Below are 27,382 nucleotides of genomic sequence, written 5' to 3'. Positions count from 1 at the left end.
TGTTCTTATGGAAATATACCCACCTGATGTTGCGTGCCTAGGTCCTGATGTTAAAATCTTTTTGACTTTTTGCACTCAAAACTTTCCACATTCCATCTGCAGTTTTTCCACTGAACACCTTACTCCAGTTAGCTTTATATAGTAACTAAAAAACTGAATTACGCTGCAAGGTATCAATAAAGGCTTTCCTCCATGTTCACGTACACAATTTCAAACACTTTCTAGTAGTAATCCAAAGAATCGATGGCCAGGTTACATCCAGAAAGAATTTATTGATCCAAACAAACAGAACAAGACAGATTTAGCACTTTCATCTCCTAATGCAGAGACTTCATCAGAATCATCTGCTTTATAATTCTTTCATCATTTAAATATTACTAAAAATCACCCCATTGGCTAATCATTTACTAGGACATTTTTAACCCCTAAAATTCCATAGGTATTAATATGTAAGTTACTCATATTTGCCATTAATGCTATAGTGTTTTATAATATAAATAAATAGACAGTTGAATAAATGCAGATCAATGAATAAGTAAACCAAACAGAACAGAAACACCATACAAAAATTCCTTAATATACTGACTTATATCAGTTAGATTTTAGAACATGAATTTTAGAAGATGGAACATATTGATGTTTTTTCACCATTTATTTTAAGTAACCTCTGTACATATGAGATGTATACATATATATGCATATAGGTACTTCAATACTATATTCACACATTTTTATTCACTGCAACATGATAATATATTTAATTATTAACTTTAAATCTTACTGGCTCAGTTTGATATATGCGGCCGATGGGGTGAGTAGGGCCGCTGGCACAGGTGTAGCTTTGCGACGTCACGCCTGGATGCGGCTTTGTAACTTTGCGGACCCTTTCAAGGCGTCCTTCACCAATTCCCCTTTTGATAGTACAGTGTTGTTTGGACCTCAGGTGAAGGACATGTTGACTAGGTGCGAACAGGATGGCAAGACTCTCCCTGCTGTGGGAGTCAATTTTTCTACCCCTTCTAGACCATATCCCAAGGGTCAGAAGGGGGGGGGGGGGATGTGGTACCGCAAATCACAGGGAGTCTCGCCTGATGCACGGAGTCAGTTCCCCTCTAGAGGCAGAGGGGGCAACAACAATAGACGCCGCCCTAGGGGCAGGGGGGGTCCGCAAAATCAAGGTAGCAGAGAGACTCTGTGACAAACCTTTTCAGCATCCCTGAGAAGCTGGCCGACTGTCCACCTTCGGAGGCAGTCGGGGGACGATTATCACTGTATCCAGAAGCCTGGCTTTCTCTCACTCAAGACAAATGGGTACAGTCGATTATATCCGAGGGTTACAAAATTCCCTTTGTCCACATCCCATCTCAACCAAAAGGGCCCCTTCCAGACGTTCCACCCTGTCTAAGGGAACAAGCAGCGCTAGAAATATCAAAGCTGCTGTCAAAAAGAGCTATCCAGCCAGTCCCGGCAGACCAGCAAGGATCCAGAATCTACTCCAAATTCTTTTTGGTTCCAAAAAAGACAGGGAACTGGAGACCAATATTGGATCTCAGCAGACTAAACAAGTCTGTAAACAAAACAAAATTCCGGATCGTCACGCTTCAGTCCATTCTACCCTTTTTGGGTCAGGACAATTGGATGTGCTCAATAGACCTTCAGGATGCGTACTATCATATCAAGATGCACAGACGCTCCAGAAGGTTCCTCCGCTTCCGGCTGGGAGCCAGTCACCATCAGTTCAGAGCCCTGCCCTTTGGTCTCACTACAGCCCCCCGAGTGTTCACCAAATGCATGGCAGTGGTCATGGCTCATCTGAGACGACAAGGATTCCAGGTGTTTCCATATTTAGACGACTGGCTCCTTACCGCTACCACCAGGCGTCAACTTCTCATATCCAGAGACTACACCATTCATACTTGTCAAGCTCTAGGCATTTCCATAAATTTCAAAAAATCTGCCTTGTTGCCTTGTCAGGCTATTACCTTTATAGGCGCCACCTTAGACACAATTCATCTTTCCGCGAAACTAACAGAGCAAAGAGTATCAGATATCAGCAAACATGTTCACATTCTTCTTCAATGCGACAGGATCAAAGCCAGGTTTGTCTTGAAGGTTTTAGGTCTCATGGCAGCTGCCATTACACTTCTTCCCCTAGCCCACTTTCACATGCGGATCCTCCAGTGGATGCTGTTTTCTCAGTGGTCCTTCCAGCAGCTCCCAATGTCTCACAGTATTCTGCTGACCCAATCATGCAAGAAGCATCTATCTTGGTGGATGACCTCCCCTCAAGTTCTTCAGGGCAGATCATTCGTCTGTCCCCCCTCGGTTGCCACGGGGACAACGGACGCCTCCCTGATCGGGTAGGGGGGGCATTGTCAGGGCAGGACGGTCCAGGGCACATGGCAACCTTTCGAAAGCCATTTGCACATAAATGTCCTGGAGATGCGAGCAGTACTTTTAGCGTTGCAAGCCCTTCAGCACTCTCTTCCCACCAGGACTATTGCAATTCAGACTGACAATATGTCTGTAGTATGGTACATCAACAAACAGGGCGGAACCTAGTCTTATACCTTATGTCGAGAGGTACTCAGACTTTGGCAGTGGGCGATCTCATCACAGCGGTTTCTGATAGCAACGCACATCCCCGGGAAGTCCAACGTGATAGCGGACAAGTTGAGCAGGGCCATACTCATACCACACGAGTGGTCTCTCAAACCGTCAGTGCTGGAAGAAATTTTTCAGAAATGGGGCCGACCTTGCTGCGATCTTTTTGCTACTCCCCAAAACAGCAAGTGTCACGATTTCTTCACCCTGTTTCCCCTACCAGGTCAATCCGCCAGGGACGCTCTAGTCCACGATTGGCCCCGGGGACTTCTGTATGCCTTTCCCCTTTCCACTGATCTCTCAAGTAATTCAGAAAGCTACCGCATTGAGAGTCGACATGATCCTCATTGCCCCTTACTGGCCTCGTCAGATATGGTTTCCATTCCTTCACCGGTTTCTGTTGGAGCAGCCTTGGCATCTGGATCCAGTGCCAGATCTTTTGACCCATCAGTCGGGTCAGCTGCACCACTCCCTTCCATCTCTCAACCTCACAGCTTGGTTGCTCCGCTTCCTACCCTAGCCAGGCTTCCTTTAATTTCCCATTCGGTCCTTATAGCCTCCCACAAGTCTTCTACAAGAAGGATTTACAATAGCAAGTGGAAACGTTTTTCCTTCTGGGCAGCAACTAATAACATAGACCTTTTCACTGCACCTATCCAGTCTGTACTAGACTTCCTGGCAGAACTTTTTCACTCAGGTTCTTCTTCGTCTACTATTAGAGACCAATTGGCGGCTATATCTAATTTCCATGTTGGCTTTTCAGACTCCAGCATCATGTCCCACAAACTTTGCAAAGCCTTTCTAAAAGGTATCTTTTTGCTCAAGCCCCCAAATAGAGACCCCCCACCTCAGTGGGACTTAAATTTGGTTCTAGCCTCCTTGACACCCCCCCCCCCCTCGAACTGGCCGCTTCCTGCTCTCTGAAATTGCTTTCATGGGAAACCCTTTTTCTAGTAGCCATAACATCAGCTAGACGGGTATCTGAACTTCATGCTCTTTGCAGTCGTCCTCCATACTTAGTTTTCCACAAAGACAGGGTGTCCTTCGACCAACCCTTCCTTTTTACCCAAGGTTTCTTCTGAGGCGAATCTGAATCAGACAATCGACCTTCCAGTTTTCTTCCCTAATTATTCCAACAAGGCAGAACAAAAGTTACATTTCCTAGATGTTCATCGCCAGCTTCGTTATTATTTGGATAGGACTAAACAGTTTAGGAAGTCTAACCAGCTATTCCTATCTTATGCGAAAGGCAAGATGGGCCTTCCAGTTTCCAAAGTGTCCCTTTCGAGATGGCTGACCTCTATAATTTCCTTCATTTATGAACTCAGACACCAAAAGCTACCATCACGACCTAGAGCTCATTCAACCAGGGCTTTAGCTACGTCTGTAGCATTTCAAGACAGACTGCCCATAGATTCCATCTGTCAAGCAGCTACATGGGCTTCTCCTCATACCTTTATCTCACATTATAAATTGGATATGGCCTCCAGAAACCGGGCTAACTTTGCTTCCACCGTACTCAAGAGTCTGTTCCGATGAGCCACCCAGGATAAGGGTGCTAGGGACGCGGTCCCATCCAGCAAGAATGAAGGCGAGATTGACAACTTAACATTGAGAAGTTATGTACTTACCATAACGTTCCATGTTAGTTGTCTTCTTCTCGCCTTCTTTCTTGCGTCCCACCCTCCATCCCCCTAGCCTGGACAGACCGAGAGGATCCTTAGGATCTTTTATCTTCCACAGCGTCAACCACCTCTATTGCCCCTGATTGATAGTTCTACAGGTAGTTTCTATAGAGGTGGATTTCATTTTTCTCTGTCTCTAGGAGACCAGCACTGCTATACTTTCAGCTATCAAACGAGATCTGGGTATTTACCGCCTAGCATTGTGGGATATAGGGGAGCCTCGAGCCGGTAAAAATAGCTCTCGAGCTTTAGTATTGGCCGAGTCGGAGCCAAGGATCGGCTCTGAACCCATCCAGCAAGAAAGAAGGCGAGAAGATGACAACTAACATGGAACGTTATGGTAGGTACATAACTTCTCATTCTGTGCATTGGCTTAGATTTCAGTTTGCTGGTAGCTTGCATGTTTATTATTAAAGGTCTAAGTTGATTTCTCATAGCCAGGTTTGGAACATACACAGGATGTGCCCTTTCAATTAACTCCTGCTGTGGAATACCTGTCCAGTTGCTTATTTGCGCTTTCATAAAATTAATAGTCTGTTCTTTCCAGCTTCTCTAGTAGAGCAGAAAAGGTCAGGTTTTCCCTGTGTGCTCTGTCCTCTAATTCTGTTTTTTTGTTTTCGAAACATCTCTTCTTGAGCAGTCTGATATTCAGCCAGCCTTTTCTTAATTTCGATCTCTGATTTTTGCAGTCTTATCACCTCATATGAATATCTGTTTAAAGCTTATTCTATCAGTGTTCTGTTTATTTTAATCAGGTTTGTGTAAAGTTGTCTTATACTTTCATCTAGGTTACTGTAAATCATGTCTGGAGCTTGCACTGCTTTTTGCTGAACAGCTGCAGTACTTTTGCTGGTCCGTGTTTTTTTCCTCTCCTTTTGTAGCTGATTTTTTTCAGGTTCTCTGTATTTTTGTCCTGGAATACAGGCAGTGCACCCAGAAGTATAAATCTACCGGCTTTCTTTGCTAAATTTCTATTTTCACAATGGGAGAGTTAGAATTAAGCTGTGCATCCATCTTGGAAGTCCTCCCTACAGAATACTCTTTTGTCAGAAATGTTGAGGAACGAAATGGCTGTAACTAAGGAAATGATTCTTTTGAGCTGGGATACAGGATCTGAATTGCCTAGACATAGTAAGACTTAAAGTTTAATTCCACTGGTTGCCAAAAAGGCAATTACATAAGTCTAAATAAACTGTATTTGAAATATTGAATGTCGTAACAGATATAAAAGAACTGGAAGTAGAATTTTTGGAAAAGAGAAGGAGAAAATTACAGATAAATAGAATTGGTGGGAACAGTACATTAGTAATAGTGTTCAGGAGGCGGAGGAGTGATGTTTAAGGGAAGGCAGGAATTGAGCAATTTATTTAATGCTGGACTGAATGTCAGTTGTTTATAAAGAAAGAAAACATATGTAATGTATATAAATGAAAAATTGTATTTTTTTTCTGTTAATGTATGTGTGCTTTTTTCTAAAGTGATAATTTAATAAACGTGTCTGGGGTACTTTGGTTTTCACTCTAAACTCTTTCTGTCTCAAAATAACAGATGGCCCCATTCTGGACCTGTCACACTTAAACATGTTTCTAATAGTAATGAAGTTCAGAATGTTAAGTCTGCTACCCTTATTGCTGTACATGCACTTTTGTTCACTCTAGATCTCAAAGATGCCTACCTTCACATCCGTATAGCTAAACAACAGCAACATTTTCTCAGGTTTGCAGTAGAGAGGAAATGTTTCTAGTTCACATTGTTGCCTTTGAATTCTGTACTGCACTTGGCTTATTAATTAAATGTCTGTCTCTGTTAGTTACAAACTAAAAGATAAAGGGCCTTCACCTTTACTTTTATCTAGATAGCTGTCTCATCTTGGGAAATATCCAAGCAGAAAAGGCTTTTGAGTTCACCCCGAATGCCTCCAGGGGTTTGGATCTCACTGTCAGTAAAAACGAATCCCATCTGATCCCATCAAGGATCTTAGTCTTTGGAGACATACCCTAACATCTGTCCATCTCAGAGCTATCCTTGTAGAAGACCAAGTCTTTCACGCGGCTATATTTCCACCAAATTTTGGAGCAAGAAGCAATATCAGAGGACTGTTCTTTAGGCTGTTGGGTTACTTGTTATTCTGTGTTCTAAATGGTGCCGATAGCATTCATACACGTGAGAAGGTGTCCTATCTAAACAAAAGGTATCAGCATACCCATTCCTTGGAGATCCCATCCTCCCTTGCATCAGAAAGGATCTCATGGCTAGCTAGTGCCAGCTCAGTCAGAGGTTGCCCTTTAGAGCACCCAAGCCCACTATTCTACGTGCTGTAGTGTGGTGGGCTAGGTAAAAAGAAATATAAAAGTTAAGGGATGAAGGCAGTCATTCTGGCAGAAAGGGGTTTCAGATTGACAGACAATACCACCTTGATGTGGTACATAGTCGAGGTGGGACTTGGTTTTGCAGTGGAAAGTGGGAAGATCACTCGAGGTAGATATGACAGACAGCAGCCTATATCTGCTGACAACAAATTATGGTAACAGACAGGCTGAGCTAATCTCAAGTAGGTTCTTACGAATAGATGTTGAACAGTGATGTCTTTGTAGATCTGAACAGGATGGTGGGATGTACCGGAAATAGACCTGCTTGCCTTGCCTTTGAGCATGCAGCTGAGACGATTCAGTTGCAGAAAAGCAACTCCTGACTCCTGTATGCTTTGCTTCCTGTATCCTTGATCCCAGGATTCTTCTAAAAATCAAGAAGGAAAGGCCCAAAAGTCATTCTTCTCTCCCCTTTTGGCGCTTTTCACCCCCCCCCCCCCCGTTTTCTTTTTTCTACACAGAGCAGGAAGGGGAAAAGAGAAGGTCTTCCCTCAGCAAGAGTTCAAAACTGTTCATCTCATTCTTCTTTCTGATAATTTCTTTTAGGATTTAGAGGGTTATAACCTGGATATACGCTGCTAACTTTTGTTTTAGCTATGGAGGATACATGAATGTAGGAAACTGGGCAGTTTGTCTCAGTTTCTAAAGCTGTAAGAGGATCTTTGGGTCTTTAAGCACTTTAAATTGATTGCCATATTATGTTCACTTTTTTAGGTAAATACTGACATGTTGGAAAATGCTTTTGAAGCCACTCCACTAGGGGAGTGATGACAACTGCTTTTTGCATCAGGAGCATCACCATTGCACACACATCAGTGCAACAGTCTCCTAGTTATTGGTTCACACCTTTACCTAGCAGTTTTGTTTGTACTGCAGTTCTAGGAGTTGGAGCTCCTTTTATTTTGTCAGTTCATGACTCAACCTTCTGAGCCCTTGTTTTTAAGCCTTCTTCCAGCTTACCAGGAGGTTTAATGGTGACCATTTACTTATTATTTTCTCACTAGTGGAGTAACTGAGGATTTACAAAAGCTTGTACTGTGCTTTCTGAGTATATAGCAAATTGACACTAACTGTTTTATATGATGGACTTCCTGTGTATTTCCCCATTAGTTACCTTAAACTAAATCCCTTAATTTATAGGGAAGCTACCATTCATAAGTTTTGCTAACTGTCCTTGGCATGCAAAGTTCTGTCCATCAGTGAACTAAAAAATACTTTCTTACCCTTCTCTTATTTTTCGTTAGACTTTGCAGTATTTTCTTGTGGGACAGTTCTCTTCTCAACACACTGTCTGCAGTACTCCAGCTCAGTTTCAGAATACAGGCATAGAGTAAGTGACCTTTGAATTAAAAGCAGAGTGTAATGTTAGTTTTGGAGGAGGGCGTCGCTGGGTTCTGTAGCCCTGGAGTTTTTGTTCCATTATGGTCGTATATGCAAAGGACCCAGTGCAGTATCTTCATGTAGTCATATTTAACTAGAGGTGGAACCTTGAGTGTAACTTGGCAAGCCTGAGTTCAGTTTAATGTCTCGGTTAGTGGAAGGAACCAGCTACAGAGAGAAACAGAGGAATAAAAAGGTAGTACCTACTTAGCTGTTTTGGGGGGTGAGGGGTGAGGAGGTAGTGTGTCGTTGGACATGTCTCCTACTAACCTGTCCCTGCTGGAAACTTAGCAGGAACTGTGCATTCAGAATGAAGCAGTGTTGCTTGAGGGGCTACATCACTCAGAAGTAAGTGATGCCCCTTCACCCATTGCACAACTACCTCTGAAAAACGTAGTCATGCAGAGGGGGGTATGTTAGGTGCAGAGGAAAAACTCCCTGAAGATTATATTACAACTGCACAGTGATTGGCAGTTTCCCAGCTGGAAATGAATGGATAAAGGTTGTGGCAAGTGGCCATATGGTTATCAGGTGTTGGAGATGGAGAGGATCCAGCAAGTTCACAGTCTTACTTGGGTTTGCACCTTTTTTGTGGCAGTTAGGGCATCGAGAGAAGATTGCCTGCATCTTACCTCTTAGAACTTGGGTGCTGCTTTTCTTTACTAAACCTTTCATCCTTACAGAGCAAGATAAGAATCTGTAGTCATTTTTGGAATGACTTTTTAGTGCTTACGTTTGTGCCTTAGATTTTCTTTCACCCATCCCCTTTCCATTAGAATGTTGTTGCAACTGTTTCATACTTTAGTTACTGCTTGTGCCACCTAGTGAGCCTTTTCTTTTTGTGTGCTAACTAGTGTTCTGACTTCTGGCTTTGTTTACTAGATTTACTGTCTCTTCACTTGGTTCTTTGGTTCATTCCCTGGATGGAGTGCTTTCTCTGCAGGGGCTGCATGTCCTTCGTGACAGTCTGGGCTTTCACTAGGGTCTGTGTTTTTTTCCCACATTCTGGAGACATGTCTGTAGGTGAACTGAGTGTTGTCTGAATTTTGTGTTTGTATGGAGGGGGATGGCAAGTGGGCATTGATTATGTATACCCGTGTGTGTGTGTGCGCACTTGTATGCACACACATGTCTTTTGATGACTGATGTCCTATCCAGGATTGGTTCTGTACCATATGTCCATTGTTTGCTCCAACATTTCCTTGACCCAGAATAAGATGTTGTTATAAGAACACGTGAATAAAAATAATTTCCTCTTTAGTGCTTCCTTTTTGGGTGGGGTTGGCATTGGAGGGTGGTAACTAAAGTACCTAGTGTTTATTCGCTTCTGTCAAATGCACAATCTAGAGCCAACTCTTTATTTTTCTGTTATATTACTGCTCCCTCTCAGATGTGCCTGCTTCACATGGACGGTTATAACATCAGCTGTTGCGGGGCAACAAGTGTTGTGCTGATGAAAGTGATGGTGGTACCACCTTCTTCCTTCTAGTGTAAGATTCTCTGAATTATTGTTAACTATTATTCCTTTAGTAGTAAGTCTGACTTGACAAAGAACTTACTCAAAAAATGAAAGGATGTAGGCAATTACATAATTTCCATTTCACACAGATTTTATATAGGACTTGCAGTAGGCTGTAAAACTCTACTCTGTTATAAAACATGCTAATGGTGTACTTCATGTGAACCTTCTCCTGTTAGCATTGGTATAGCTATTTATTAATATGAAATGGCCAGTGACCCACTCTGCTGCAGGCAGGAGAACCAAAGACAACTTGCTCAAGCATCTTCCTTTCACTGTGTTCTCTAACACTGTTGTTTTGTTTTAGGGTACCCAGGCCAATGTTTCCATGATGTCTTCACCCTCACCGATACAACAAGCTCAGACACCACAGTCCATGCCTCCGCCTCCACAGCCGCAGCCGTCACCACAGCCATCATCTCAGCCTGGCTCCAATGTCAGGTAACAACATTAGTCATTACTGTTTCCGTAAGAGAGGACTAGGTACTTCTACGCCTTTTTAATTGTATGATTTAAAGCTTTCATCAGTGCTAAACATATTAAAGTATTTGTCTTTATACATGTGCATTCCATTATTTTTTCTTTTGCTGCAGTTTGCATGGGCCTGTGCTAAATTAATGAATATTTCATTCAGGCAGTTATCAGTTACCTTTGTTCATAACTTATGGTCATTTATTTATTTTACATTTGTTTACCGGGAAAGTCCAACTGGACAAACGGTCCATGTTAAGTTGTCTATCTCGCCTTCATTCTTGCTGGATGGGTTCGGAGCCGACCTCGGCTCCGACTCGGCCACTCTAAAAGCTCGAGAGTTGGTTCCACCGGCTCGAGGCTCCCCTTATATCCCACAATGCTAGGCGTCAGTTACCTCAGATCTCGTTTGCCGCTACAGCGATCGAGGTGTTGGTTTTCTACCGGTTCTTGGTAAGTGACTTTCTTGTAAAGTTAGTGTATTTAAACCCCTTTATTTTTAAATTTTATACTTATTTCCCTTAGTTTAGAGGAATTCCCCTTTTCTTAAAATTCCTGTTTTTTCCCCACAAGAACTTTTAAGTTCTTCTCTCGGGCCTTCAGGCCTTCTTCCTTCCCTAGTGGATGTGTGTGTGTGTTATTTTTCTTAATTTAAAACCTAGTTAGTAGTTTTATTTTAAGCTAAAACTAGACTAGGGTGTAATCAGTGTGTTTTTTGACTGTGTGTGTGATTGCACTTTCAGAATGTCTAAAGAATCAAAGGTCTCAGGCTTCAAGAAGTGTGATGCGTGCTGTCAGAAAATGTCTCTGACAGACGGTCACACTTCTTGTGTCTACTGCCTGGGACCTTTGCACCTGCAGGACTCCTGCGCTGTTTGCCATGGCTTCAGTCCCAGGGTCCTGCAGGAAAGAAAAAATAAGTTAATTTTAAGAGGTTTACTCAAGCCTGAGGATTCCCTTACTGTGTCTTCAGGGAAGCCCTCCAGGCTTCTAGGTCTTCGGCTCCAGCTACTGAGCCGAGACCTAAGGCTTCAAACCTTCGACTACATCGGCTCCGGCTGGAGCCGATGAGTCTCAGTCCACAGTTTCTGTGGTTCCTCGGCCCGGCTGGAGCCGAGGTATTAGAAATTCCCGTGTCGGCTCCGACCAGACCTTCGGAGCCGACATCTAGGAAGAGGTCCAGGTCACCATCCCTTGGCTCCGTTCATTCGGCTCCAGGATCTCCCCTGCTGTCTGAACGGAGCCATAAATCTCACTCCTCTAGGTCATCGAGGCTGTCGGATCATGACCTTCAGAGGGTAGTGAGTCGACTTCTTAAGTCCGAGGCACTGGCCCAGATGCTTCAGAGCCCGACTCATCAGTCGATGCCTGCCCCTGTCCATCAATATATTCCTCCTCCGACTCTGTTGAGCTCAGAGCGGGTCGTGTCGGAACCGAGACTGTGGTAGCGCCGAGCCGATACAATTGTCTTCGCTCCATCGCCGGCTCCGATTTCTTCCTTAGAAGAATCTCGGCGCCGGACTTCCATCGCCGGCTCCGAGGGGTGAGTGGCATCGGACCCTTGTCTGACCCCTCTTCCTCTCGGAGCTTCGGGCGCTGGTGAGTTCGGCCCGACATCGACCTCGAGCCATCACTGTCAGTGCCGAGGAGGTTCTCAGCTTCTCGGAGCGGGACCTCTGGCTTTGCCTGACAGGGGTGCGTTCGAGGTCATGCGGAGGTGTTAGAGCCTGGCTCTACTCCACAGTCGGCTCCGTCCGCCCCTCCCTCTCGGTGCCTCAGGTCAAGTCGACTCACTCCTCATCCCGGACCGCAGAGAGCCAGCTCCTCAGGAACCCCTGTGGGATTTCATCCTCTTCCGAGGCCTCTCCTGATTTGGCAGAAGAGCCCCTCGGAAGAGGAAGTGTAAGAGGAAACACATTGACTCACCTGAGTCCATCACATCTGACACAGATTTAGATGATTCCGAGGGTTCCCCGTTCCCCTTCTGAAGATGTCTCCTTTGCAGACATTCTAGAGATCCTGAAGCAGAGGGAAATTGGCCAGCCCTTAACCCTTCGGAGGATGAATCTGTGTATCTTGAGGCGCTGGCCTCGCCCTTCCACCTCCTGGGTGTCCCCCTTGACCCCCTCATGCAGGTGGTTGCTAAAAGGCATGGACGGCTCCTGATTCAGTGGACCCCACTCCCAGGAGACCCTCCAAATTCATAACGGCACCAGCAGACAAACAGTTCTTGACAAAAGGAGTTTCTGTGGATGCTATGGTGGTAGCTGCTGCCACTAAGAAGGAACTAGCTGATCCTTCAGTACCTGTCCATCCACCTAACAAGGAATCTAGGTCCATGGACAGGTACGGAAGCGGATGTTCTCGCCAGCGACATTTACTATGCTCGCTGAACTACCTGTGCCATTTCACTCGCCATCAAAGGGACTTGATCAAAGAAGCGAGTGACATGTTGAAGGACCCTACAGCTGCGGGTTTTCAAGATAAGATGAACACGCAGCTGGCTACCCTTAACTCCATAGCCAACTCCTCCATGCCTCCTTTCTTATGCGGCTGATGGAGCGAGTAGCCGCAGGGACAGGTGTGGCCTCACGTAGGCATGCCTGGATGCGGCTATGCAATTTTGCGACCCCTTCAAGACGCCTTTCACTAACTCCCGCTTGATGGATCATCTCTCTTTGGTCCTCAAGTGAAAGAAACCTTGACTAGGTGCGACTGATGGCAAGACTCTTTCTGCCGCCGGAGTCCGTTTTCTACTCCTTCTAGGCCTTACCCCAAAGGCCAGAAAAGTGGGAAAATGTGGTTCCGTGAACAATCTCAAGGACTTTCCTGACGACAAAGTCGCTTCCCGCCAGAGGCAGAGGCGGAATAACAATGGTAGACGCCGCCTCGAGGCAGGGGCTCCAGAACCAGGGCAATCGAAGCCCTCTGATAAGCCCTTTCAGCATCCCTGAGGTGTTGCCCACTGCCCACCTTCGGAGGCAGTCGGGGAAGATTGTCACTGTACCCAGAAGCCTGGCTATCCCTGACTTAAGACAAATGGGTACAGTCCGTCATTTCAAGGCTATTCTATTCCCTTTCTTCAATTCCAATCCAATCAAAAAATCCCTTCCAGATGTTCCACCGCTCAAAGGGATCTAGCGTTTTGGAAATTTCAAAACTGCTTGCAAAAGAGCAATTCAGCTAGTTCCAGCAGACCAGAAAGGATCCGGAATCTACTCAAGGTTCTTTTAGTTCCAAAGAAAACAGGGACTGGAGACCAATTTTGGATCTCAGTATCTTGAACAGATCAGTCAAGAAAACAAGATTTCGATGGTCACGCTGCAATCCATCCTTCCCTATTGGGAAAAGGCAACTGGATGTGCTCTATAGACCTTCAGGATGCGTACTATCACATAAAATGAACAGACGCCCAGAAGATTCCTCCGCTTCAGGCTGGGAACCAGTCATTTTCAGTTCAGGGCCCTGCCCTTTGGTCTCACCACTGCCCCGGTGTTTACCAAATGCATGGCAGTGGTAGCTTCTCACCTGAGACGACAAGGATTCCAGGTGTTTCCATATTTGGACGACTGGCTCCTCACAGCTCCCACCAAGCATCTCCTTCTGATGGCCAGGGATTACACTTTTCGCATTTGTCAAAAGTTAGGCATTTCAATAAATTGCGAAAAGTCTGTTTTGTCGCCTTGTCGTGCTATTACTTTCATAGGCAAATCTAGACACAGTAGACATGTCTGCGAGACTAACACATCAGAGAATAACAGACATTCACAAACTGGTCTCACTCCTTTTCAACAACAACAGAATCAAAGCCAGGTTAGTTCTGAAAGTGTTGGGAATTATGGCGGACGCCATACCTCTGCTTCCATTAGCCAGATTCCACATGCGGATCCTTCAATGGATGCTCTTTACACAATGGTCATTCCAGCAACTTCCAATGTCTCACACCATTATGATCACGCAGGCGTGCAAAAATCATCTCATGTGGTGGATGTCTTCCTCAGCTCTTGTTGGGAAGACCCTTTGTTCCACCCTCCGGTTGCTACTCTGACAACGGATGCCTCCTGATCGGGTGGGGGCATTATCAGGGCAGGACGGTCCAGGGCACATGGCAACCAGACGAATGCCACTTGCACATAAATGTTCTGGAGATGAGAGCAGTGCTTTTAGCGTTGCAAGCCCTTCAAGACTCTCTTCCCTTGGGAATGATTGCAATCCAGACAGACAATATGTCTGTAGTGTGGTACATCAACAAACAAGGCGGAACCAGGTCATACCCCTGTGTCGAGAAGCACTCAGATTGTGGCAATGGGCGATTTCTTCTCAGCGGTTTCTGATAGCAACGCACATCCCGGAAGTCCAATCAAATTGCGGACAAGTTGAGCAGAGGTATCCTCATGCCTCACGAAAGTGGTCTCTGAAAGACTCTGTTGTGAGAGAAATTTTCCTCAAGTGGGGTCAGCCTTGCTGCGATCTTTTGCTACTCCCCAAAACAGCAAGTGCAGAGAATTTTCACTCTATTCCCTTTACCAGGCCAACCCAGCAGAGACGCTGTAGTCCAAGTTTGGCCCCGGGACTTCTGTATGCATTTCCTCCTTCCCACTAATCTCTCAAGTGATACAGAAAGCTATCGCTCAGAAGGCCTCATTGATCCTCATTGCTCCTTACTGGCCTCGACAGGTGTGGTTCCCCTTTCTACATCAATTTCTATTGGAGCGACCGTGGCATCTGGACCTAGTTCCAGATCTTTTGATCCATCAGTCGGGTCAGTTACATCGCTCCCTCCCTCTCTGAACCTCACTGCTTGGTTCCTCCAGTTCCAACCTTAGCCAGGCTTCCTCAATTATCTCACTCCGCTCGAGATATTTTGATAGCTTCCCATAAATCTTCCACTCGGAAGATTTATTTGAGTAAGTGGAAACGCTTCACATATTGGGCTCAAGGAAGGGACATAGATCCTTTCACTGCTTCCATCCAAATAGTCCTTGATTTTCTAGCTGAACTCTTCCATGCAGGTTCATCTCCTCTACTCTTAAAGTTCAATTGGCAGCTATTTCTAACTTTCATGTGGGTATTTCTGAATCTGCCTTAATGTCCCACAAGCTTTGCAAAGCATTTTTGAAAGGAGTTTTTCTTCTCAGACCTCCTATAAGAAATCCTCCTTCTCCTTGGGACCTAAATTTAGTCCTTGCTTCTTTGATTCTTCCCCCTTTCGAACCTGCAGTCTCCTGTTCTTTAAAATTGCTATCATGGAAGACTCTCTTTCTGGTAGCTATTACTTCAGCTAGAAGAGTTTCAGAACTTCAAGCACTCAGCTGTCGACCTCCTTATCTATTGTTTCATAAGGACAGGGTATCCTTACGAACGAACCCGTCCTTTTGCCTAAGGTAGTCTCGACGTCAAATCTAAATCAAAGCATTGACCTCCCTGTCTTTTTCCAGAATATTCCAATAGATCTGAACAAAAATTACACTGCCTGGATGTTCATCGTCAATTGAGGTACTATTTGGATAGAACAAAACAATTCAGAAAATCTGACCAGCTGTTTGTCTCCTATGCGGAAGGCAGAAAGGGACTTTCAGTTTCAAAGGTATCATTATCCAGATGGCTAACATCTTTGATTTCCCTTGTATATGAAATTAGACACCAAAAGCTGCCTAATAAACCTAAGGCCCATTCCACCAGAGCTTTGGCTACTTCTTTAGCCTTCCAAGACAGACTGCCTATTGACACCATTTGTGCAGCGGCTACTTGGGCTACTCCTCACACTTTCATTTCTCATTATAAGTTGGATTTAGCTTCTAGGCATAGAGCTAACTTTGGTTCCACTGTTCTCAGGAGTCTGTTCCGTTAGGCAACCCGGGACAAGGTGCTAGGGACGCGGTCCCATCCAGCAAGAATGAAGGCAAGATAGACAACTTAACATAAAGAAGTTATGTTCTTACCATAACGTTCCATGTTAGTTGTCTTCTTCTCGCCTTCTTCTTGCCCCACCCTCCTGCCCCTGGCCTGGACAGACCTAGAGGAGTTGTGATTGTGACCTCTCTTTCTACCACCTCTGTACTTTAGGTATATGCTCTGCTGTGCATATTTCCTGGATCAGGATGTAGGTCACCCTTCTCTTCTTCCTTATTTATAGAGGTGGATTTTGTTACTAATTATTCTATTACTATTATAGGCTGGGCCTAGCTTACAAACGAGATCTGAGGTAACTCATGCCTAGCATTGTGGGATATAAGGGGAGCCTCGAGCCGGTGGAACCAACTCTCGAGCTTTTAGAGTGGCCGAGTCGGAGCCGAGGTCAGCTCCGAACCCATCCAGCAAGAAGAAGGCGAGAAGAAGACAACTAACATGGAACGTTATGGTAAGAACATAACTTCTTTTTTTACAGTGAAGGCCCAGGGGGAAATGCTCCACAAGTAATATCAATTATAACCGTACTTTGAATTCTGTATGAATGAGACAATTAGCAAAACAAACAATGTAGCAATGGTGTACAAACAATTCCACAGAGCTGTACAGTAGATAAAAGAAAATGAATGCAAATTTAGAAATAGAAATGGTCTTAAGTAAGGTTCATACGAGGCTATCTGCCCTAGGGCATTTATAAGCCTAGCCAGAGTGTGTTTGGCTTTCGCCACCCATTTTAAATTAATTTTGCTATGCCCTTTTTCGAGGTTAGTATACTGTGCCTCTGTCTAACAGTGACACAGAAGTGATATCCGGGGTAAACCTACGATCTCCCATCCACTCATTAAGATTCCTCTTGAAGAGAGTCAATGAGGAACTCTGCCTAACCTGGACTGGGATTTTATTCCAGAGTGAAGGGAGCCTCTGGGTTATGAATCTGTCCCTCCAGCATGTCCTATTTATTTCAGTGCTGAGGTTCAAGTCTCTAGCTGTAGCTCTATGGGATTTGGATTTTCTGAGGTGCAGCATGTCCATTAATTCTGGGTTGAACATGGCTTTATACGTCAGGCACAGATCGCCTCCGAGCAGGCGGTATGCCACTGAGTAGAGCTGGAGTTTCTTTAACCGGGCAGCATATGGCATCTGTTTCAGCCCTTTGATCCTCTTGGTGAGGTACTTTTGGGGTCTTTCCAGTTGCTGCAGGTGTCTGGTAAGGTACATCCCAAAAGGGGCATTGTACTCAATTATGGGCCTGATGAGGGATGAGTAAAGAGGCACGATGACCTCCCCTGATCTAGATGTGAATCCCTTCATGATTAGGTGGGCTATATAAAATGTTTTTCTAACCACTTTGGCCACGTGGTTTTCAAATGAGAGATTGCTATCAACTTGGGTCCCCAGGTCCCTAATTACTTCTTCTGTACTTAATGGATTACAACCTGTGTGGTAATTTGTGGGCACTTTGTTTTTGCCAAAGGGGATGACTATACACTTTTTGGCGTTTAGCTTGAGGCCATGGCTCTGGCACCAGTTGTCTGTTTCTGTGAGGCCCTTTTGTAGGATGCTTGTGTCGGCTGGAGAGTCGATTATGGCCCCTAGTTTGCAGTCATCTGCGAACTTGGTCAGCCACAGTCCTTCCGTGTTGGCCTGTACCTCCGAGAAATATATACTGAACAAGAGAGGTCCCAGGACTGAGCCTTGTGGGACGCCACCTGTAACTGGTTTGGAGTCTGACATGGCTCCAGCAATTCTAACCATGTGGGTTCTGTCCTTGAGCCAGTTTGCAACCCATCTAGTGACATAGGGGTTTATATTTAAGCTGGTAAGCTTATCTATAATGCATGAGTGGGGTATTGTATCAAAGGCTTTTGCGAGGTCCAGGTAGGCTGTGTGGACCACCTTTCCCTCGTCAATGGCCTTGGTGATTGTTTCAAAGAAATCGACCAGATTTAAGAGGCAGGATCTGCCCTTAAAGCCGAACTGGGTAGGATCCAGTGTCTGTAGGTCCCCAATATCTTTATTTATGAGGTCCATGATGATCCTTTGCAGACTTTGCTGACCAAGCTAGTCAGGCTTATGGGGCGATAGTTTCCAGGATCCGTTGAGGCACCACCTTTGTGGAGAGGGACCACTGTTGCTGTACGCCACTCTTTGGGTACATATCCTGTAGTAAGGCTGAGATTGAACAGTAGTTTTATGTTTGGGTTTAGCTCTTCTTGGAGTTCATGTAGAACACAGCCCGGGACACAGTCTGGTCCCATTGATGCTGTGTTTTTTGCTTTGGAGAGGGCGGCTCTTACCTGAGCATATGAGATGTCAGGGGGGCAGCACTCTGCTGGGATAGATATTTGCCCTTTTGGTGGGGAGGGGGGGGGAGAAGTTTGTGCTGAACCTGTCAGCTAGGATGTTGCAATGTCTGTGGGTTCGGAGTATTTTTTGTCATTTTGGACTAATTCTGAGCTTATCTGGGAATTCCCACCCGGGTTCCTAACATAACTAAAGAAAGCCTTGTGATTATCCTTAGTGTCCTGTGCAATTTTTCTCTCTAAGCTGGCCTTAGACGATTTTATGAGTGCCCGTAGTTTTTTGCTAATACTGATCAGAGATGCCTTCCCTTTTTGGGATTTTGCTCTTTCATGTAGTAGCTTCCTCCTTCTATTGTATAGTTTGTTTATGGCTGGGGTCCACCAGACAGGACGCCTGCCTTTGGAGGATTGGGTCTTGGTTTTATTTGGGATTGCATGATCCATGCATTCCTGAAGGTGTTCATAGAATGCGGTTATAAAGGATTCTGTGATCTGGGCCATATTTCCACAGGCCTGGGGGCTTTGAGGGATTCCACCTCGGTTTTGAGGAGTGTGAAATTTGCTTTAGAGAAGTTTTTCACTGTGGTTTTCTGGGCAGGTGGCAGGGTCGGGATGTGAATATCCAGTGAGATTAGTTTATGGTCTGATCTTACCAGTGAGGGATACACTTCTGGTCTGGAGCATAGAGCCCCCATGTTGGTGATGATCAGGTCCAGTATGTTTTCCCCTCTTGTGGGAGTGGTTACAAGTTGTTCCATAGCATTTGAGTTTGTAAATTCTAGGAACCTTTGGGCTAGGGTGTTGGAGCTAGAGTAATGCTCCCAGTCTATGTTTGGGTAGTTGAAGTTGCCCAATATAATGATGTTTGGAGAGACCTTCATATTTTCCAGTGTTCTCAGGAAGGCCGAGTGGGGTTTCTGGGTTTGGGAGGGTGGTCTGTAGCAGGCTATAAACTGGAAGGCAGTTTTACCCACTGTTAGTTGCACATGGATAGTCTCTGACACAATCATATTTTGTGTCAGATGTGTTACCATCAGACTTGGTGGTAAACACGGCTGAATTAGTAAGTGAGTAGAATAATAGAGGTTATATCCACAAGACTGTACTACCCCGGAGTGTGGCAGGAACACAGCCAATTGTTGGCCAGATGATGTTTTAAGGATGTTTTGAAGTCTAATGTTGAGGTTTTACTAGTGATGTTAGAGGGTAGAGAGTTCCATTTCTGGCTATATAGGTAGAGTATAGGGCTTCACCTGCAGAGTTGTTGGCCTTAGAGACTTCTAATAGCTGTTGATTACTTGACCATAGTACTCTCTTCCCCGCATATAGCTGTAGTACATTTCTTAGGGCAGGGTTTTTTTCTGGGTGATTGAGGATCTTGTGGGATAATGTAAGCTGATTATATAGGAGTACTTGGGTTAATTCTAGCCATTGCAGTTTCAGAGCTGTACAATGGTGGGTCATAAGGAGAGTTTGTGTCAAATCTAGCAGTTTTATTGTAGCATGTTTCTAGTTTTCAGATATCTGATTTTCTTAGGTTAGTGAGAATTGAAACATATTTTTGTGTTGAGAGCAGGTGTGTACGGGCTATAGTTTCCTTGGTTAATTTAGTTAGGAAAGATTTGCTTCTGTATAGAACCTCTAGTTTTTTGTGGACTTTTGTTATGGTGTGGGCAATGTGAATGTCATATCTCAAGTTACAGTCAGTCTCAATGCTTAGTAGATTAGTGTGGGTAGTTGGTGAGATAATGGTGTTATTTTTGGATACTGTGTTGAATGGTTGAGATGGTGTGAATTTAGTGGGGTTGAGAAGAAGTTTAGTTTTATTGGGGTTTAGAATTAGCTGATTGACAGATAATCAGGATTCTACAGATAGAAAGGATACCTGAGTGAGTGTATGAAGTTCCTTGATGGTTTGGGCTGTATAGATTAGTGTGGAATCGTCTGCATATTGTATAACTAGCATGAGGTGTGAATGTTATTGGTAAAAATAGAGAAAAGTAGCAGCCCAAGGATGGAACCTTGAGGAACACCTAATGATATTGAGAGTAGAGGTGAAATGTCAGTGCCTGTGTACTGCCTGTTGTCTCCCAGTTAGATAACTTTGAAACCAAGTAATAGTGGATGCAGAGAGATTCAGTGTAGAAAGGACATTGATAAGCTTATCATGTGCACTGTATCAGATGCCTTGGCGAGATCTAGAAAGAGAGCTGATACAAAATTGTTATTGTTTCTATATTTGTTTACTGTTTCTGTGAATGACAGGAGGGCAGTAGTGATGTTATGTGAGGGGCGAAACCCTTGTTGAGTATTAGTAAGAAGTTTGTGGGTGTCAAGGTGATCCAGGATTTGTCTGTGGTGCATCTTTCTAGAATTTTGGATAGTGGAGAGAGGATTGCAATGGGGCAGTAATTTGATATTTCTTTTGATGTTCCCCCTTTGTGGAGAGGGATTATATAAGAAATTTTCCAGATATGTAGGGCTTAACATTAGCTATGGATCGGTTTATAAGAATTGTTACAGGATAGGATGTAGGTTCTGCAGCTATTTTCAGAAATTTAGCTGGTAGCTTTTCAGCTGCCAGAGTAGTAGGTCTTAATTTTTTTAATAGTTTTTTTATTAGTGACATAGGTACAGGTTGAAAACGGAAACAACAGTTATTGTTTGGCTTCCATATTGTAGGTGGGGTGGAGGGGGGGATAGGTGTTGGTTAAGGCAGGAGTGGAAGAAGGTTGGGTGTTGGTTAAGGACAGAATTGATTCTGTGAAGTACTTATTAAATTGAGCGGCTGTGTTTACTGTTGTGTTTGGTGGAGGTGTACTAGTTTTACCAGGTGAAAGTACATTGTTGATGGCAGACCAAAAAGTTTGGGGGGTATTTAGGTATTTGTTCTGTAGGTTATGATAGTAGTTTATTTTATCTAGTTTTGACCTGTTTTTTGGCTTTGTTTCTGAGTTCTAGGTATGTTGTTTTGAGAGCCGGAGAGCCCGCTTTATGCAAGTTAGTCCAGGTTTTATCTTGTAGTTTCATTAAGGACCTGATTTCTGTGGTAAGCCAGGGTGCATATTTAAATTTGAATCTTATTTTTCTGGCAGGGGCATAGGAGTTAAGGATATTTAAGAATACAGAGTTGAAATATTGGATAGCATTGTTAAGATGAAGACTTTTATGTGGTTCCCATATACAAGTTTCTTATCAGGCGATAGATAGTTGCTTTGGTTTGATAGGTTTGACATTTTAGTAAATAGGTTGGATGATGGTCGCTCAGGATGTCTGGTAGACAATCAGATTGGTATGAGGGAAGGGAGTTGGTTTATTTGTGAGAATCCAGTCTAGAATGGATTCCCGCTTGGAGGATTTATCAATTCTAGTTGGTGAGTGGATAACTGAGTAAATCCCTGCAGGCTTATGTGGTTAGTGGGATTAGTTGAGGAACCTGTTATCCAGTCTGTTAGTCTCCCATGAGGAGTGTTTCATGTGAGAAGGAAGTTGAGGCCCAATTGAGCATATTCTCTAGTATAGGTATATTGTTCCCTGGTGGGATGTAGCAACCTATGATATTGATGAATTTCCTGGAATTGAGTTTGAGTGGTGAGTATTATTTCGGCTTTGTCAAGAGAGGGGTAGGAAGCTTGAGCATTTCTACGCTGAGCTCATTTTTAAACATTTTGTGTATTTTTTAACATTTTATAATTTTTTGAGAGAGCATGCTTCTATTTAGTTGAAATATGTTTGTCAAACTTTTCAGATTTTATCAGTAGCTGCTCTTCAGAACTTGAGTATGGCACTGGGTTGCACAGTGTAAGGTCCAAGTTCAAATCCTGTCACCTATGGACAGGATGGTGGCTTAGTGAAAAGAGCTCTGCCTCAGAGTTGCAGGCTATAGGCTTGAGTCCCAAACCAGTGCTAAATTCCAGTCATTCTCTCTATGTGACTCCTGAACTTTCTCCATTTACTGTTATATTTTCCTGCTTCCCCAGAGCCTACTGTTTCAGTGAAAGCATTAAAGTATTTAAATGTGTGTGTGTGTGTGTGTGTGTGTGTGTGTGTGTGTATATATATATATATATATATATATATATGTATATATGTATATATCTATATATATGGGTTTACCTTTAAAATGTCGCAACACACGTGTGTGAATGTTCATGTACCTGACTTGATATGTCAGAAACTGCACTGTCAAATCCTCAGAAGAGCAACTCTGCTACCCAAAGAATGTCGGCACTCCGAGAATATCAACTTTGTTTGAAACACCCGTCACTTCCAGATGTTTCCTATGACCATTATGCAGAGGGCTACACCTCCCCCCAGTTAATTATATATACCAACGCCAAGATCGCACTACAGTGAGGGAAGGACTACATGTCCTGATCTCCACTCAGAATGCTGAATTCACATGAGCGAATGCACACTGGCATTCGCTCTTTTGAGAGTTCGGCAAGTTTTAGCTCGCTAATACGAACTTTTGAAAACAGCCTTTTGCACATCTGACTGTCGCAGATGTGCACCTCAACACTTAAAGGTAAACCTATATTTGTGTGTGTGTATGTATATATATATATATATATATATGTGTGTGTGTGTGTGTGTGTATCTGTATGTATAATATATATATATATATATATATATATATATATGTGTGTGTATGTGTATATATATATATATATATATATATATATATATATGTACACACACAGAAAGACTAGTTGTAGAGGAATGATATCGTAATACGAATTACAGAAATAGGCTGTTATAACTTCTAATGTATCATCCATGTCAGATCACTTTGCATTCTTATTAAAAATAAGAAAAAAGGATTCAAACTGGGGTTCTTTGTTTAAACAATGGTTTGTCAAGTAAAAATGAAATGAGAGCATTAACAGGGACCAAAAAAAAAAAAAAAACACACACACAGATATGGTGCAGCTCAAAGACCTGGGATTTGGTCTGTAGGTGGACTCACAGAGAGAGTATTGGAAGATCACTCATTCAATGAGCAGGCTTGCCAGTGGCATGAGCATAACTATTGAGACATCTGCCTGTCAGTGCAGAGGGATTTTGAGGGATACTGGTGGTGGGCCTGGGCCACAGGCGCTATACAGGTGGGAGCTGGATACCCATCCAAGAGCCTAAGACTAGAGAGGCGGGGAGGTGAAGGACAAGTGTTTGAAAACAATGCCAGAGAGACAAGCAAGGACAACCTGTCCACACTGTATGAATGAGTGTGTAGAAAACTGGTTACTGAATTTTAATAAGTTATTTCAGTTCTTTTAACTGACTTTGACAATTATCTGAAGCATCACTAAATAAGAGTAATCAAACTGAGAAGTTGATGTCAGTAAAAGTACAATTCAGTTGATAAATGCAGTCTGTGAAACACACACCTGCAAAAAATGTGTGCTTTATGCAGTAGAATGAAAGAATGATAATGGAAGATGCATGTGATTTGAGTGAAATTCCATCGTGTGCTGCGGGAGGGGTGGGGACACTACAGTGGTGTTCTAATATAAGCAAAAATTGATTATATGCTACTCTTGCAAGCTGCAGTGAGTTTAAACTAAGTAGTGCACATCAAAACGGGAAACTGTTTGCTTACAAAAACATATGGGGTTTGGGGTGAGGTTGCTTAATTGGGTGTCAACAGTTTATATGCTCAACGCTGTGCATGTTAAGCCAACGACAAAGGCAAGAAAATGCACTTTGTTTCACTTACTGAACTGGATATTTGAAGTACAACAATGTATAAACAAAACAGCTGTATAATTTTCTACAGAAGCATTTCAAATTGTAGGTGTGACAAATAGAGTAACACTGAGCATGTTAAAGTGGTAACCATTTGAAACATTGAGACATACTAGATCGAATTGCAAAACAGAAACAAAATGGTTGAAAAAACAGACTTACATATACTAATTTAGAAATGGCCATTTCTTAGGATATTCCTTTTTCTGTGAGATATGGTAATGTTGGAGTTAGTATATATATAAGTTTGGGGGGGCTTGCCCCCTGGAAAAAAGAAAGTTAAAGAGCAATGTATGAGATTTCCTGTTCCTCTGCATTTGTAAGCCTGTTTTTTCAACTTGTCAACATTTCAGGTGCTCACATTTCAACAGTGAGTCTGCTAAAGTTGCATGGAATGGGAAAGGATTGATGGAAGAAATCTTAGCTGGCTAACAGCTTAGAGGTATACTCTAAATAGCTGTGATTACAAACTGGATGTTACCGAAACCATATTCACAAAATTCAGTAGAGAGAGCTTAGAATTAAACTGTGCTAAACATTCTTAGGCTTCCTCATACCACGTACCATATCCAAAGGCAGAGGAAGAATCAGGTAGAAACATGGACACAGAAACCAAACTGTAAAAGTAAATGGAACAATTTTAAGGCAGCTTTTAAAAAAGAAGTATATGTAATGAAAAGCAGTGCAGAATGTATAATGTTGAATGTTTTAACAGCGTAACAAGAGCATGCTAAAAGAAATGCATACTGAATTGCTCAAAGCCTGCTTACCAAAAAAATAGTGCAAAGTAAACTTCTGGAAGATTACTGGTTTCCAAGACACTTGCAAAGTCAGTCTACTAAGCTACTGAAAGATATATTGAAAAAAAATGATCTTGCGGTAAAAAGCACGTTGTTGTGAATGACCTGTGACTTGAGGGAAAGCTGTGGAAATTCCACATACTAAATGCAAAGTGTGGAAAGGTGGTGTGCCTAAAAAGGCATTGCTAATAAATGGAAAGTATAGAAAAAAATATGCTTAACAAGAGTGAAGCAAACTTCCAAGATGGCTGCACACTTAGTAACAGCTTAATTTCAGCTCTCCCAGTGTGAAAACAGAAACTCAGAAGAGAGCCAGTAAATCTGTATTTTTGGGTACATTTCAATAACTGCCTAGTAAGTGCACTGCCTGGATGCCAGCAAAAAAGAAATTCAGAGAACTTGAAAAATCAATCGGAAGAGGTGAGGAAAAAAGCACTGACTGGGAAGAATTCTGCAGCTGTTTAGCAAAAAGCAGTGCAGGCCCCAGCTTTGGTGCAAGACATGACTTAACAGTAACCTAGAGGAAAATAAGTCAAATGTATTCTGAGCTGATTAAAATAAAGGAAACACTGAGTATATCAACTCAAGTAAAAGACTGGAAAAAAATGGAAGAAGCTTTAAACAGATATTCAGATGAGGTGACAAAACTGCAAAAATTGGAGATCAAAATGAAAAAAGTCTGGCTGAATGTGAGACTGCTCAAGAAGAGATGTTTAAAAAATAATAGAATTAAAAGACAGTGCACATAAGGAAAACTGGAGATTTTCTGCTGTACCAGAGAAGCTGGAAAGAACAGTCTGTATTAATTTCACGAAAGCACAAATAAGCAACTGGACAGGTATTCCACAGCAATAGTTGTTAATTGAAAGGGCATATTGTATGTATGCTCTAAACCTGACAATGAGAAAGCAACCTAGGCCTTTAGTAGCAAAGATGCAGTCCTACCCACCCGAAGGAGCGCTGATTCTGACAAAACTGTGGCAGAAGGACAAAGTACTAAAAGTGGGAGACAGCAGGGTTTTTGTGGAGAATGATTACTCATTGTACACCAGGCAGAAGGGAATCACATTTATTCCACTATTCATGGAATATCGAGATGCAGGTGTGAGATTCAAACTGCTATACCAAGCTGTCTTCAAAATATTATTTTCTGGAGGGACAGAATAATTTTTGATGCAGAACATGCTAAGGAGGAAATAAAAAAGTTTGTCCACTAAAAAGTGAGCTTTGAAACAGAAGATCTAATTCTTGTTGTGGTAATAGACCACAGAGATACTGTGCCAATGAAACATTTCCATTGTTTCAACAGAAAATGTTTGAGGGACAGAAAAAAGCATGAGTGTTGATTAGAAGAACCGCGAGTATCTTGGAAATGAAGCAGAGACTGGATTTGGGAGATGGACAGGAATATAACGAGCAACTCAGAAATTGACATAAATGTGGGGATTACAAAGCATTAATTATATTTGTGAAACATGACAGAACAAGAAAACCTGGAAATCATTTTTTTTTTTTTTTTTTTTAACTTTGATAAACTTGTAGGGGACTCTAAAGCATATGCCCCACTGCATGTCATTAATATCTGGAGTAACACTTGGGAGAAGGGAAGAAGAGGGAGAGAATTAACTGCAAGTAAAACAAAATTTTGTTCTCAACAGTAACATTTTTGTAATGCATGATATAGTCTGTGTGCTGTAAAGCTAAGATTTCTCAGTTATTCTCCCTTCTTTTCTCTCTCTCTCTCTCTCTCTTTTTTTCATCTTTCAAAAATGTAGGCAGTGCAGTGTATATAGAAAAATCTGGTCAAAAGAGTATGATACAAGAAAAAAATGATATGCTTTTTCTCATTATTGCATAGGGGAATGACTGGGTTAAGGTCCTTGGCTTGATCTGGTAACAAGTTTTAAGAGAAACAAGTAAATAATAAAGAACATTGGATGTAATAAAGCTTTCCTGTGTCAAATAAAAAGAAAGAAATGCTTGTAGAAGCAACTCTGTATCTGGTTCTCATGTCTCAATGCAGACATGAGAACCAGAAACAGAGTTGCTTCTAGTACTAATGAGCTACTGGCAAGGGAAGAGGGTTGTACTGGCATGTAAACTGCTGTAATGCAGCTTTAGAAAATTCTGGTAGAAGTAATCCGTTTTCAGCAGGGAATATTACTTATAGGTGGGAACTGGAATTTGATTTGCAGTAGTGAAGATATATTTGGGCCCAGAAGGGAAAATATAACAAAGGAGGGTAGATTTTTTTAAGAAATTTGTGAAAATAATTGACATGGAAGATGTGAATTTAGTAGTAGGAATTCAGAGTGAATTTATATATTATTCCCCAAGACAAAAAAACAGGGCTAGGCTAGAATGCTCCCATCTAAAACTCCCACAATACTAACTCCACATCTAAATCATCACTTCTTTGCCTACTTTAACTTAATTCAGAGATCTTGCTCAGAAAATTGTTTGCATGCATGCCTCTGGCCTACCTTACTCATTTTCTCAAACTTTCATTGTTTGTTTTTCTTATCCATTGTACCCATAATATTGTTTTCCTCTGCAATATTGTTAATTTGTCTCTATTCGTATGTATTTGTAT

General features: G+C 42.8%; 1 protein-coding gene across 1 annotated transcript in view; it reads left to right on the top strand.

Moving 5' to 3' along the window:
* The window catches only part of LOC122800363 (mediator of RNA polymerase II transcription subunit 15-like), an 886,273-nt gene that overhangs the window by 650,290 nt on the left and 208,601 nt on the right, over nucleotides 1-27,382 (top strand). The window contains exon 9 of the mRNA XM_044069812.1: nucleotides 9,865-9,998. Within this exon, the coding sequence (XP_043925747.1) occupies nucleotides 9,865-9,998 (134 nt within the window). The remainder of the gene's footprint in view (nucleotides 1-9,864; nucleotides 9,999-27,382) is intronic.

The sequence above is a fragment of the Protopterus annectens genome, chromosome 4.part0, assembly GCF_019279795.1.
Source record: "Protopterus annectens isolate FY-2018-M chromosome 4.part0, PAN1.0, whole genome shotgun sequence".
In the NCBI taxonomy this organism is placed as follows: domain Eukaryota; kingdom Metazoa; phylum Chordata; order Ceratodontiformes; family Protopteridae; genus Protopterus; species Protopterus annectens.
Note: the sequence above shows the minus strand (reverse complement) of the source record. Positions and strands in the feature narration are given on the sequence as shown.